The sequence below is a fragment of the Saccopteryx leptura genome, chromosome 1, assembly GCF_036850995.1.
Source record: "Saccopteryx leptura isolate mSacLep1 chromosome 1, mSacLep1_pri_phased_curated, whole genome shotgun sequence".
Classification (NCBI taxonomy): Eukaryota; Metazoa; Chordata; class Mammalia; order Chiroptera; family Emballonuridae; genus Saccopteryx; species Saccopteryx leptura.
In genome coordinates this window covers 320,021,543-320,035,413 of record NC_089503.1, presented here as the reverse complement: position 1 = coordinate 320,035,413, position 13,871 = coordinate 320,021,543, and the positions used below count along the sequence as shown (strand labels likewise).

At 53.3% G+C, this 13,871-nt stretch overlaps 1 protein-coding gene across 2 annotated transcripts in view; it reads right to left on the bottom strand.

Annotated features, from left to right (window-relative positions):
- Positions 1–8,583, bottom strand: part of SHANK3 (SH3 and multiple ankyrin repeat domains 3) — a 52,274-nt gene extending 43,691 nt beyond the window's left edge. For both annotated transcript variants that reach the window (XM_066358803.1, XM_066358804.1), the window contains exons 1-10: positions 8,456–8,583; positions 6,545–7,196; positions 6,004–6,207; positions 5,044–5,115; positions 3,173–3,281; positions 2,947–3,098; positions 2,684–2,851; positions 2,402–2,518; positions 2,011–2,088; positions 1,085–1,151 (exon numbers count right to left, since the gene is read on the bottom strand). In XM_066358803.1, coding sequence (XP_066214900.1) covers positions 1,085–1,151; positions 2,011–2,088; positions 2,402–2,518; positions 2,684–2,851; positions 2,947–3,098; positions 3,173–3,281; positions 5,044–5,115; positions 6,004–6,207; positions 6,545–6,829 — 1,252 coding nt within the window. In that variant the 5' untranslated portion in view covers positions 6,830–7,196; positions 8,456–8,583. The remainder of the gene's footprint in view (positions 1–1,084; positions 1,152–2,010; positions 2,089–2,401; positions 2,519–2,683; positions 2,852–2,946; positions 3,099–3,172; positions 3,282–5,043; positions 5,116–6,003; positions 6,208–6,544; positions 7,197–8,455) is intronic.
- Positions 8,584–13,871: the final 5,288 nt, after the last annotated feature.

The following is a 13,871-nucleotide window of genomic DNA, read 5'->3' as shown; positions in this document are numbered from 1 at the left end:
CACTTGGGGTGTCAGGGGCACTGAGCCTTATTTGGGTGAGGTCTACTCAGAGGAGACCCTAGGGAAAAAGGTCCTTAACCATGAACTTGGCCATAATCTCAACACCCATCCAAAATTCAATCCCAGCCCTGATAGTAACCTCACATTATAACTAAGAAGAAAGGGTCCTAACCCTAAGACCAGCACCAGCTCTCTGCTATTCACTGTCACTCAGGGCAGAAAGGGGAACCTGGGAGTCTGTTCCAGAGTCATGGGCAGAACGGTCTGGGCCAATCAGGACACGGGGAAGCTAAGAAGGAAGCCCCTTATGTGCTAGGTGGCTGGAGAGTGGTTTCTGGCAGAAATACTCTTTTTAGATGGGGAGGCCCCCCACTCCTAGAGCCCCTGTCACCCCACACTGGAAAAGGATGGCACAGTTCTGAGGACAGGCCCCAGACCAGCCCTATACCCAGTGACCTGGGAGTGGGTAGGGACCTCCTTGAGGCTACAGGTGACAGCTGAGCCCATCCTCCTGCCTGTCGTGGAGCTGAGACTACATGGCATGGCCTGGTGTTTCTTCTGGGACCACAAGTCACTCACATACCTGACCCTGAGGAGATCACTCCCATCACTGTGTTTCCTTGCATGCACACTGATACGACCTTTTCTGGGGAGGCATGCTGTGGCCACTGGACCTAGTTCTTGCTCTGGAGTAATATGCTGAGGGACAGGGGCTGATATCCACTGACCCATATCCCCTGCTGGCCCTTCACATGACCTACTGGGAAATGTGCTTTGACCCTAACTTCAACCCCTCTCAATCTCAGCCAATATCTAAACCCAGCACTGGCTCCAACCAACAGCCCTAACCTAACCATGCCTTTGACTTTGATCCTGACCCTTTGTCCCCTCTGCACAAGCCCTTGCATCAGCACGTTCTCCATCCCTGCAGGGGCCACGGATGGACTGACAAAACGGAGTGCAGCTGGCAACCAGAGCTGGAAGAAGAGGCTTAGAGCATAGTGGCTCCCTTGTAACATCCCCACTGACCCCTGACAACCCTCACAAACCAACATTCAGTGTGAACTTGGGGTGTAGAACTCACCAACATCTGAGTCTTTGTGGGTCTTGATGACCTCCGCCAGTTCAAAGTTCCCTGCGATGATGGCTACCTATGGTGGGAGGACCAGGATGGTAGACTGAGCTACATGACACTCATCACCCTGATAGCTCTTCAGGCTCCTGTCTTCTGTGGTTGGTGGCCCCAGGCTTGGAACCTGCCCCTGTCTAACCCACCACACCAGTCTTCCCAGGACTAAGGGATCTCTTGGGACAAGGACTTTCAGAGCTAAAACCAGGACAGTCCTGGACACACTGGGGTATGCTGGTCACCACCCCTATTCTCTCAATGGCCCTCCCCCCCCCACCCACCACCTTTCCCAGATCTCAGCCATGGCCCCCACTGTCTTCCCCTCCCCCTCCCTCAACCCTTCCCTCGTCCCAGCATCTGCTCCTCCAGCAGGCTCTCCACAGTCTTTGTACCTGCTGGACAGCACAGTGCCAGACACGTTCTCCCCACATCTCCCCTGTGGGCCCCAGATCCCTCTGTGGTCCAAAAGTCCCCAGGACATAGTCCCCAATTCCTCCCACACATTCTAGGCCACATGGCCACCCATCATCTAGCCATACTGGTGCCAAGGATCAAACTAGGCCAGAGAAAGGGCTCAGAAACATCACCTAAATTAAGTCAGGAGTTGGGACCACCCCCTGGACCCCTGGTTCACCTCTGTACCCCACCAATCTCCACCCCTGGCCCCAGAGCCCTCTGACCCTCCTTTCTCCCAGGAAGTGAAAGAGCTCACCATCCAAGTGACCACCTCCATGAGCAAGCCACTGCTGGCCACCCTGTCCCCTGCCCCTCACCCAGGGGCAATCGCCTCAGGAAAGAACCAAAGTCCACAGAGGTCCAGCCACAAAGAGAGACAGATACACCCTGGAGCAGCCTCTCACTGCTGTAGACCACTCTTGTACCTGGAAGGCCGTCTGGCTGTTGTAGTTGCGGACATCCTTGTTGGCTCCACGGAAAAGCAAGACACGAGCACAGCTCTCCTGTTGGTAGGGTTGGATTGGGGGTCAGGGTGTGGTACATGCACATAAGGGGCACATGCACAGGGTGAGCAGTCCAGGTGTACACATCAGGTCCTGCCTGGCCCAGAGGACCCAGACGTGCACAGTTCATACCTGGTTGTTCAGAACACGTGTGTTTAGGGAACAGACATCCACACATAGCCCTACATGGTTACCACTTGCTATAGGATACATAACATGCATGCACGGAGGGACACAGAGTCAAACATGCACAAACATGCAATCATTGCACAGGGTCACCTGTGTGCACACACATATACACCTATAGTCACACCTGGTTATAGAGAGCACAGATGTGCAGGGCCGTGTTCCCTGAGGCATTCTGGGCCCCCATGTCAGCTCCATAGAACAGCAGGTGCTCCAGGTGCTGCACGTGCCCAAAGCGGCAGGCCTAGGGGAGGAGGGAGATGCTGCTGGCTCCCCCAACAGAGCCTGAGACCCGTACTCTTGCAGATAGAGCTAGGAATCCCCGCTTCTGCAGAGAAAGCCAGGAATCCCCCTACTCCTACAGAGCCTAGGACCTCCCCCTTCCTCCAACAGAGGCAGGATGCCCTACCTGGTGGATCTCTTGCCAGCCATTCTCATCAGTGGTCCCCAGCTGAGCATGGTCATGGAGGAGCAGCTCACAGCAGAGGGCATCCCCGCCGCCCAGGGCACTGTGGTATAGCGGCGTCAGGCCACGGCTGTCCTTATAGTCAGGTGAAGCGCCCAGGTCCAACAGGGTCTGAGGGTGAGGAACCTCAGTGTTCATGCTTAGCCCAACTTCCTCCCCATCCTGGTCCATATGCCTCTCCAGGCCAGGATCCCACTGGCGCTGACCGTCAAAGCTGCCGCATTTCGCTGGCGTGTGGCACAGTGCACTGCAGTGAGTCCATCGCGAGTGCGGAAGTCCAGGTGAGCACCGCCATTCCTCAGCACCTTCAGCAGGTCTGTGGGGTTGTCCAGCTGGGCCGCAAGGCTCAGAGGACACTCTGGGTTCAAGAGACAGAGAAAGGTTATGGCCCAGTCACTTCAAGACCATGCCCCTTCCTGCTCTACTTCTCACCTCCTGAGTCAGGATCGTGGAAATTGGGGTCCAGCCCCTTGTCCAGCAGGCGGGCCACCTTGTCTGTGCTGTGCAGCTGGATGTATTCCATAAACTTCTTCAGGTTCGCCTAGAATACCCGACCATCCTGTCAGCCTGCATCACGGCCACCATCATCTGACGATCACCCACCTTCCATCAGCCAGCCTCAGACCACCTGTAGAGCATCTACTGCACTGCCCCAGCTCCTCTGCCTGGCCCTAGTGCTCCAACGTGCCCAGCCTGGAAGAGCCCAAAGCTACCCAGGCAGAGACCAGCCCTATAAGCTTATCACTCTCAAGGTGACCTGTTCCCTCTCTGGTCCATCTTCTTCATGTGTTCACCCCATGGCAAACCCCTACCCCAGGGGCCCTTCTCTACCCCCAGGTGGTCCCTCCGTTGAGGACTTTGCCTGCCTTCCATTCATTCACTCAGCCATATATGAATTCACTCAGTAGAGCCTCACTTAGCCCTGCTGGTGCTACAGACACTTCATGTTCAGGCAAGGTGCCCTGACCAGAGGCCCTAGGCCTTTTAGAAACACCCAAGGCACACCAGAAATAGGAGAGAGCGCCATGGGGACCATGCCACAAAAGGTGGCCTCCTGAGGTGGGTCAGGACAACTAAGGGAGAGACCTCAGCTGGACCCAGGGTGGGTGGTGTGATGGTGGGGCAGCTGGGGCCCAGGCAGGCAGACATGGGGCAGTGATAAGAGGTTGAAATTCATCCTAAAAACAAGTGAGACTCATTAAAGGTCAAGGGTCACCAATGTCCTGTGGGTACCTGGGGACAGTTTTGGAGGAGAGGTAACCATGGGAAGAACACAAGGTAACATAGACACACAGGGGCCAGTGGAGAGAGAGAGTGACCTTTCCACAACAGTCTCCACAGTCCCAAAGTCATGTCCACTGACCACCCTATACTCTAGGGCAGCAGAGAAGTCTGGCATGGAGGCTCCAAGGTCACAGAGGGGTCACTGTGGAACAGGGGTAACAGTGGTCAGATCCCTTTTCTAGGCTCCAGAGAAGTGTCCAGCAAGCAAATGTCCCCTGGTCCATGGGAGCCTGAGGTGAGAGCTCAGGGGGTCTACCTGTGGGGAGGACCCATAGCACCTACACTGCCCTTTCTATGTTCAGAGAGAACAGTGAGGTACCCCCCCAAAGAGCATTTGGGGTCAGGCCCACCTAGCAATGGTGCCCAGCAGTAACCCAAAGGTGTGCCTCAGGCACAGGGCCCCAGAGTCAGACAGATCTGGGTTCAGCCCCAGCTTCACTGGCTGCACATCTGTAAGCAAGTCACTTAACTGCTCAGTATCTTCATGTGCCAAAGGCGATAACAGTCCCACCCAGGAGGAAACTAAGAAGATGCCTGATTCCAAGTGCCCAGTGCTGGTGACCACTAAGTGCTGGTCTCTTTGTTCTCCGCCAATGACCATATCAGGTGATTGTTCACTTCTCTCCCACCCAGGTTCTCACCAAGACACATGCCCTATCACACTCCACTCCCACTAAGCCAGGAGTGGAGCAGAGGAGTCAGCAAGAGTCTGATATGACCGGAACCAGACCATCTACCTCATAGCCACAATGCCCGCAGTCTGTGCCCAGCCCTCCAGCCACCCCAACACTGCTCTGGCCCCCTGACAACAGGATCAAACAGACTGAGCCAAACCTGGAGGGACTGTGGTCAACCCCAGGCTGGGGTGGGGGCGCTGGGAGACAGGGGAGGGCCTCAATAAGGAGCTTTTAAATGACATTTTGACATCACAAAACCCAGTCAAGGCTGAAGCAAGGAAATACAGCCCCTGGGTGCAAAAGGTAACTTCTAGAGTCCCTTCCCGGTGGCTGCCTGCTTACCTTCGTGTGAAGCTTTGCAAACTGCTTATTATCGATGAGGTTCTGGGCATAAACTCGCCTCTTGTATCGAAACTGCTCAGGTAAAGAAAAAGCAGGGAAAAGGCACCCACCTGGGCTGAGTGAATGCATGCACAAAAAACGAGTCCTGCTTACCTCTGCAGTCAGGCCTCACACTGATCACCCACCTGCAGTCACATACCCCTCCCCATCAGTCACACAATCCCCAACCACACTACCATGGACACAGAGCCAACACTAAGCTTAGAGGGGGCTCGTGCCTAACTGTCCATGGTCTGCAATGGCCTGTCTGTCTCATTCCCACCCCTAGAATTCCCTGGAAAATCCCACTCCTCTTCCAAGACCTGGTTTCAGGTTTACCTCACTCTCTCTTGAGTAGAACTGACCCCACTTCCCTGAACTGCCATAGAAGCCAAGCCAAGTTTTAGCTCAGCTACCATAATGCTTATTTCATTGCTCAAACACTTGACATCCCTCCATCCAAACCCCAGGTCTGTGTCCCATGTCTAACAGGGCACTCCATGGCCCTAACTTACATCATAAATGGGTAAGCAAATGAGCAAGGCTTCGATTTGCCTTCAGAGACTCCCGGGGATGGGGTTGATGGACACACATAACACGTTGGCTTACTCCACACACGCTCTGGACGCACTCCTGCTCACACCCAACCCCGCAGAACCACTCTCAGGAACCCACCGCACACGCTGCTGACCGCAGGCCAGGCACGCTGCTCACTCACACCACACACACGGCTCGCTGCATACACCGCACACACAATACACATTGCTCACTGCACTCGCCGCGCACAGACCCCCCTGCTTCCACACGAACTCCTCCCGTCCGTATTCCTCACGGCCAAGCCCTTCACTGCTGATGCCTCGGAGCTCGGTGGTCCACCATGCGCGCCCTCCTCCTACCCCCGGCCGCGCTCCCGCTGCTCACCTCCAGGTAGGGCAGGGGCGTGTCCAGGTTAGGTGGGTAGTCTTGCAGGAGCCGCTCCTCGTCCAGGAACTTGCCGGCGCGGCCCCGGGAGGGTGGCTGGAAAAGCCCGTAGTTGAGCGCGTCCTGGAGGCTGTGATTGAGGGCGCAGAGCACGCGCTGCTTGGCGGCCCACACGGGCGCGGCCGGGTCCAGGCGCAGACACTTCTGCGGCGAAGCGGGCTCATGAGTGTGGGCTGGCTCTGCCCTGCAGCGCGCAGAGCACAGAGCCCCAGGGTCCCCGCAGAAATGCGGGGCTCGGGAGCCCAAGCCGCGAACCTCGCGCCTCCGCGGCCAGCGGGCGAGGCACCGCCTGGAGGGCGGTGCTTCCCCGGGCCCCGCCCCCGCGGGCGATGGAGAGGGTCCCCGCGGAGGTGGCGGGGGAGGGGTGAGTAGCCGCGGGCCTGGGGTCTCCCGCACCCAGCTCCGAGCGCGCCGGTGGTGGGGGGGAGGGGGTGGATGGTGAAGGCCGGGTAGCTGCCCGGACCGGGGCCGCGGGGCTCACCGTCTGCTGAAGGTCCGGGATGCCTACGCGCACGATCACGGCGCTGGCCCCGGGGCCGTCCATCACCGCGCCGGGGCTGGGGCTGCTCGCGGCCGGGAGCAGGGAGCACGGGGGTTCCGCGCAGTTCCCCGGGCCCCCCCCGCCCCCCGCCAGAGCCCCGTCGGCCTCGCTGTGCGGGAGGGGGCTGGGGGGGGCCGGGGCCGGGGCCGGCGCGGGGGATAGCGGCGCCGAGGGCTCCGCAGGGGTGGCGGCGGCGGCGGCGGCAGCAGCGCGGCTCAACTGCATGGGCCCCGACTCAGCTCGGCGCCTGCCTTCCCCGGGGGCGGGGGCGGCGCGGGGAGGGGGCCTGCGCCGGGAGGGAAGCGGGGGTGGCCAGGGGGCTGCGCCGAAGGCGGGGGCCGGGAGGGCTCAGGGCCACCCCTGGGATGGGTGCCAGAGGGCCTGTGGGGGTCCCGGGGTGAGGTGAGAGGGTTCGTGAGGAGGGTAGGGGCCGCGCTACCGGGTGGGGGCCGTGGGGTTGCACGGAGGGGGGGTGTGGGGAGCCCTAGGCCTCGCGGGGGAGTGGCTGAGCAGCTAGCGCCGCGCCGCCCTTCTGCTGCGGGCGAGCGTCCGCGGACAACCGCGGAAGACGAGGCGAGGAGCGGTCCTGGACCTGGGATGGGGCCGCGTCGGACGCAAGGACCAGAGGAAGGGCAGGAAGGGGAGAGAAAATCGGGAGCTTTAGTTTCCAGGAACGGCAGCTTCTCCCCCACTCTACCGATCTCCCATCCCACCTCACCCCACTCAAGGCCGGGGGTAACATGACAGTGACTGAACCTGCCCCAGCCCTGAGGTCAGGATGGCGGAGACCTCGGGGCCGAGACGGGCCTAGTGTTCTCCCACTGCCAGAGCCAGTTAACCCCGCGACTTAACCCTGACGGCCACAGTGGTCCGCGCGGCTCTCCCACCCCAGCCGACTTTTGGGAGTTCGCTCCCGACTCTGAGACCCGCCTCTGATCCTCCCCCATCCCTCTCCTGGCCCCGGTTCTAGACCAACGTTTGTCGCCCTCTCCCCGTCACCTTAGCGACGACAAGATGGGGGCGCGACCTATGAGGAAGGGCTTAGGGGAGGGGGCGCTACTAGACTCCACCAGCAGCAGGAAGTGAATTTTAGTTTTACCCGTTGTCGTGGCAACGCGGGAGGGGGTGATGAGTGGGCGGAGGAGATGAGAGCGCAGTCAAGAAACTAGCTCAGGCACCACCGCCCCATTGGAGCACGCCAGGCCCCCCACCCTGATCAGCCTCATGGAACTACCCCAGTGCCGCGAAACACTGTGCCCCTAGGGCTCCCGAGAGCAAACTGCAGTAACTTAACGTCGAAATATCCCTGAACTCCAGAGAAACAGCTCCTGACTCCCACAGAACTCTCCCAACACGCTTTCATTTCTCTCCAAGAAACAGTCCCTGACCCCTATAGCAGAGCCATTCACCCTCTCACAGGGCACATTTGATAACCTTCACAGGAATAGCCCAGCATGGGACACCCTCTGGCGCCTGGTAAACAGCGTTGACCTCAGACTCCCTTGCCTTCTCCAGGAGCAGCCCTGGATTCCCTGAGCCTCCCAGGAATAAACTTGAATGAACCCACACACAGAAAACCTCCCTGCCCCTCCCCAGGACAACCTAGAAATACCTTAACTCCACACGGAAGTATTTGACACCCCCTCCAAGAACAACCTGCTCCCCACAGAGCTGCCTTGACCACTCTCTGCCCACCACAACCCCCTCCCTACTCATCCCTCTGTCTCCAGGACAGCCTCTGGTCCACCCCAGAGCAGGGGCCTCTTCCCAAGGACCAGCCCTGACCCTTGAGGGGACCCCTGGCTTTCTCCACCCCACATCCACCATACTTCAGGGAAAATCTCTGCCTACCAGGATTCCACTGACCCCACAGAGCCGAGTCTCCAGCACTGTCTGTGGGTCTGGTCCTGCTTTCTCTGTGGACCCTTGCTGCCTGGAAGTGTGGCTGCAGGATGCCCAGACCTTCCACCCCCCTATCCAGGCTCTTCCCAAGGCCACTGGCCCGGCCTGAGTGAGGGAGCTGAGGGTCCCTTGGGGGCTGGAGCAGGATGGGAGGGGTGGGGAAAGCGGGGAGCAGGAAGGGGCGGTTGGAAGCTCACTTATCTGCAGGAAGCACCTTGGGAAGCATGAGGGCTGGATTTCCTGGCCCAGCCCTGGAGAGAGGAAACTACTGCTTCCGGTGCTCTGTGTCTCCATCTTCCTGCCCCTTCCCGCTTCCTCCCTCCCCAAGTCACCCAGGCCCCCAACTCTATACCTACCCCAGAGCCACCCTGCAACCTCCCATCCATCCCACCACCATCTCCACCTGCTTTTGCTCCCAGCTCCCAGCCTTTACTCCCACTGTGGCCACTGAAAGGCCATGGACAATCTCAACAGAGTCATTGACTGATGGGGCTGCAGGGAAGAGGCCAGGAGGAGGCTCCAGACCCAGATTCAGAGTAGCCCTAGGCCTCTGCCATCTCCCTGCAAACCTGCCCTGGGCCTGATGGCCACAAGACCACCTGCCCACCTAGTCTGGACCTCGTGGGGACCCCCTCAGCCTAACCAGGCATCCCCCACTCGAGTCCTGCACACACATGCCCAGACCCTTGGGACAGAACCTATTGGACTCATGGTCTTCAGGCTTGGTGGCCCAGCACAGCCCAGGGTGATACCAGAGCTCAGTGCTGGTTCCACAAAATGCCTAGCACACAGGATAGCACATAACACACAAAAATCGAGGTCTGCACTCCCCCGGCTCCTCTACCACCCTGGCAACAGCAAAAATAACACACCCAGAAGCACACAACCATTCACGGCCTCCGTCCCTGCACTGTCCCTGCAGTGTGTGGTGAGTTTATGGAGGAGGAAGCCAAGGGACAGGGGTTTCTTGCTTTTAATTTTGCTCAGATTAAAAGATCCCAGGCTCCTGGCCACCACCACCCCCCCACCGCTTCCCTGTCCCTGTCTACCTTCCTGGCCCAGCCCTGCCCCCTCAGACCCCTAGTCTGCCCTTGAAGGTGTGGATTCACTTGACCATGGCCTCCCTCCTTCCATCAGGACCAGCATTCCAAAAGATCCATTGTTTTCTCCATCCCCCTTCCTCCCCACATTCTTCCATCACAGACTGAGCTTGGGGGAGTTCATGTAGGCTAAACACCCAGAATAGTGCCTGGCACAGGGCAAACCCAGCCCTTGATGGACTTGCCCACCACCTGCAGCAATGCCTCTCACTGCTCCAGCACTTACTCCATCGCCACTTTTGCCACTTGATGCCCCAAGTGCCTCTGTGGCGAGGTGTTTGCCTCGTCTGAGCCTCACTGCAGCTCAGGGGTGTCCCTTTTTCTCTTGATCCCTCTTCTTACCACCCTGGGACCTACTTTTTTTTTATTTTATTTATTCATTTTTATTATTAGAGAGAGAGGAGAGAGAGAGAGAGAGAGAACGAACGGAGGAGCAGGAAGCATCAACTCCCATATGTGCCTTGACCAGGCAAGCCTGGGGTTTTGAACCGGCGACCTCAGGGTTCCAGGTTGACGCTTTACCCACTGCGCCACCACAGGTCAGGCAAGGGACCTACTTTTTCACTGAATCTCAACCCTACCCTCTCTTAAGCCTCAGCCACAGTGCCCCCAGGCTAACCCTATAAGCTTTCTCTCCCTTCTCACCTGACTCCCCCTTGAATCCCTACCCCCTTGGTTTCCACGATGTCCCATGGGGATAGGGGCTTCTGCAATAGGCTTTCTTTTCTCCTGTCTGCCTTTCCTTTCTCCCCAGTCTACACACTTCTCCCCAGGTGGTCCCTCCTCCCCCTCCCTCACGATCCTCCACTGCTCACTTCCGCCTACTTCTCTTGCTTCTGCAGCACCAACTGTCTCCTAAACGTGCTCTCTGACTCCCTTTGTTTAGTGTTTATTGTTTAGTGTCTGTCTTATCACTGTAATGTAGGGTCTCTGGAGAGGGAGCTTGACCTGCCTGGTACACCAACGTGTCCAAAGCTTTGAAGTAGTGCGTGGTGCACAGTATGTGCTCAACATATATTTGCTGAGTGGATAAATCAAAGCTTCAACCTTCATTTCTAGGCTGTTCACACCCACCTTCCTTCAGGTCAGACGTCTCCCAAACTCAAGAGCAGTTTGTATGAGGCAGGAATCCTTGAAGGTTCGGTTATTTATAAAACTGTCTGGATCAGGTGTGTTTTCTGTAGGCAATTTTTTGTTGTTGTTGTGGGGGTTTTTTTGGTTTCGTCTTTTTTTTTTTTTTTGCTCCTAGTTATTAATATCTATCAGTATATTTAGGTTCTACTTCATCCTGAGTCTAGTTTGTTAAATTTTATTTTTCTAGGAATACAAATCTATTTCTAAAGAATCAGCTTTTCATCTGGTTAATCATCTCTGTTTTCTATTTTATTCTGTTCTGTTCATTTTTCTCTGTTTTTCTTTTATTTTACTGTGATCCCTTTTCTGATTTCTTCAATGGATACTTACCTCTATTTTTAGTCTTTGTCTTTTCTAACAATAAGCATTTAAGGCTACAAATTTCCAAATGCTACTTTAGTTCTGTCCCTTAAGTTTTGATAAGTAGTATTTTAAATTTTATCCCGTTCTGATTTTCTAATATCAGTTATATTTTTTTAGCTTGGGAATTACTGAAAAGTATACTTATTCATATTTTCAAAAGTATACTAGGTTTTGTTTTGTTTTGTTTTTTGGAAGGATGACTAACCCTTGGATACTGATTTCTTATTTTATTGCATTATGGTCAGAGAAGGTAAACTGAATAATACCAATCTTTGGGGGTTTTGTGACAACTGTTTTGTAGCCATAGGCATGGTCTATTTTTTTTTAAAGCTTTCCTATTAGGTATTGTTTTATATATATATATAGCTTTATAGATACACATTAACAATAATGTATAATATGTGTGTGTGTGTGTGTGTGTGTGTGTGTATCAAGCTTGTTAATTGTATTATTCAAATATTCTGTGCCCTTTCAAGTTTTCCTCCTGCTTGATTTACAAATTACCAAGAGAGGTAGGTCAAAATCCCACTCCTGTGATAGTGGCTTTAGCAGTCTCTCTGTGAAATTTTCCCAATTTTGGTTTTATATATTTTGGGACTTTGTTTTTATTTATTTATTTTTAAAGATTTTATTTATTGGTTTTAAAGAGAGGAGTGGGGGAAGGGAGGAACGGACAGCATCAGCTTATAGTAGTTGCTGCTTTTTTTTTTTTTTTTTTTTTTTTTTTTTTTGTATTTTTCTGAAGCTGGAAACGGGGAGAGACAGTCAGACACTCCCGCATGCGCCAGACTGGGATCCACCCGGCACGCCCACCAGGGGCGACGCTCTGCCCTCAGGGGCTCGCTCTGCCGCGACCAGAGCCACTCTAGCGCCTGGGGCAGAGGCCAAGGAGCCATCCCCAGCACCCAGGCCATCTTTGCTCCAATGGAGCCTTGGCTGCGGGAGGGGAAGAGAGAGACAGAGCGGAAGGAGTGGGGGGTAGAGAAGCAAATGGGCGCTTCTCCTATGTGCCCTGGCCGGGAATCGAACCCGGGTCCCCCGCACGCCAGGCCAACGCTCTACCGCTGAGCCAACCGACCGGGGCCAGTAGTTGCTTCTTGTATGTGCCTTGACCAGGGATTTAAACCCACCCCTCAGCTTTCCATGCCGATGCTTTATCCACTGCACACCCACAGGCCAGGCTGGGACTTTATTTTTAAAAGCTGAGGTGTTTAGGATTATTATAGCTTCCTGATAAATTGTTCTTTTTATCATTAAATGGTACTCCTTTTTAGCCCTAATAATGCTTTTTGCCTTATGTTTTATTTTTTCCCAATAAGTAATATAACCACAGCACTTTTTTGTGTGAGTATTGACCTCATATATATTTTTTCATCATTTTCCTTTTATCCTTCCTATGTCTTCTACATTTAGGTGTGCTTCTGCTGGATAATATGTATAGCTAGATTTTTTTAAATCTTACAATTTTCAGCTTTTAATCATGTGTTAATTATGTTCAATGGTATGTTTTGAATGATTTTGACCATCTCATTTTATATTGTTTTTTCTGTCCATCTCTTTTCTCCTCTTCCACCCTCCATTTGACTAGTCAAGTTTTCTTTACTCCATTTTTCCTCAACTTTCATTGGTTTGGAAGTTATGCATTATCTTTCTATCATTTTCATAAATAGACTTAAATTTTTCATATACATAATTAACAAAAATAAGTAAAATTTCTACATTCCCTCTATGTAATAATGAGAATAATGTAACTGCAATTACTCCTCACCTTACAGGTTTTTGTCCATGTTGTTTTTGACCTCCAAATTAATCAGTCTTATCACTATTACTATCAGTATCAAACAGTGAATGCCTATATATATATATATATATAAGGTCTACCGGAAAGTTCTGTCCGTTTCTATCACAACAAGTTTCGACACGTAAGCACATGTTTATTTGGCACATGTGTGCTTCTCTATTTTTATCACTTAATGTATACATACTGATGTAGCAAATTAACTAAAACAAAGTTGATTCACGTTAGTCTTATGTGTGAAGCGATAGTGTACCCATGGCTACTGATAAAGTTCATTTACGCCACTGTATTTTGAAACGAATTTCAACAAGGAAGAAATGCTACAGAAGCATGTAGAAATTTATTGAAAGTATTTGGTGAAGGTACAGTTTCTGATAGGACATGCAGAAGATGGTTCGAAAAATTCAAAACGGGTGATTTCGACCTTTCTAACAAGCCATGTTTTGGGTGACCATCTTTGATCGATGACAATGTTAAGACCATGTTGGAGCCTGACCTGTGGTGGCGCAGTGAATAAAGTGTCGACCTGGAAATGCTGAGGTCGCCAGTTCAAAATCCTGGGCTTGCCTGGTCAAGGCACATATAGGAGTTGATGCTTCCAGCTCCTCCCCCTCTTCTCTCTCTCTGTCTCTCCTCTCTCTGTCTCTCCCTCTTCTCTCTAAAAATGAATTAAAAAAATTTTTTTTAATTAAAAAAAAAAAAAAAAAAAAGACCATGTTGGAGCAAGATCCTTTTCTGACAACATCGGAGATCGCAGAAAGGCTTAATTTAGCTCAGCAAACCATTTCGGACCATATTCGGAAGATAGGATTGGTGTAGAAATATATTATTTAATAAAGTTTATTGACGGTAAGAAAAATTTGTATTTTGTTTTATTCCAAAAACGGACAGAACTTTCTGGTAGACCATATATATATATATATTGACAGAGATAGAGAGAGGTACAGACAGGGAGGGAAGGAGATGAGAA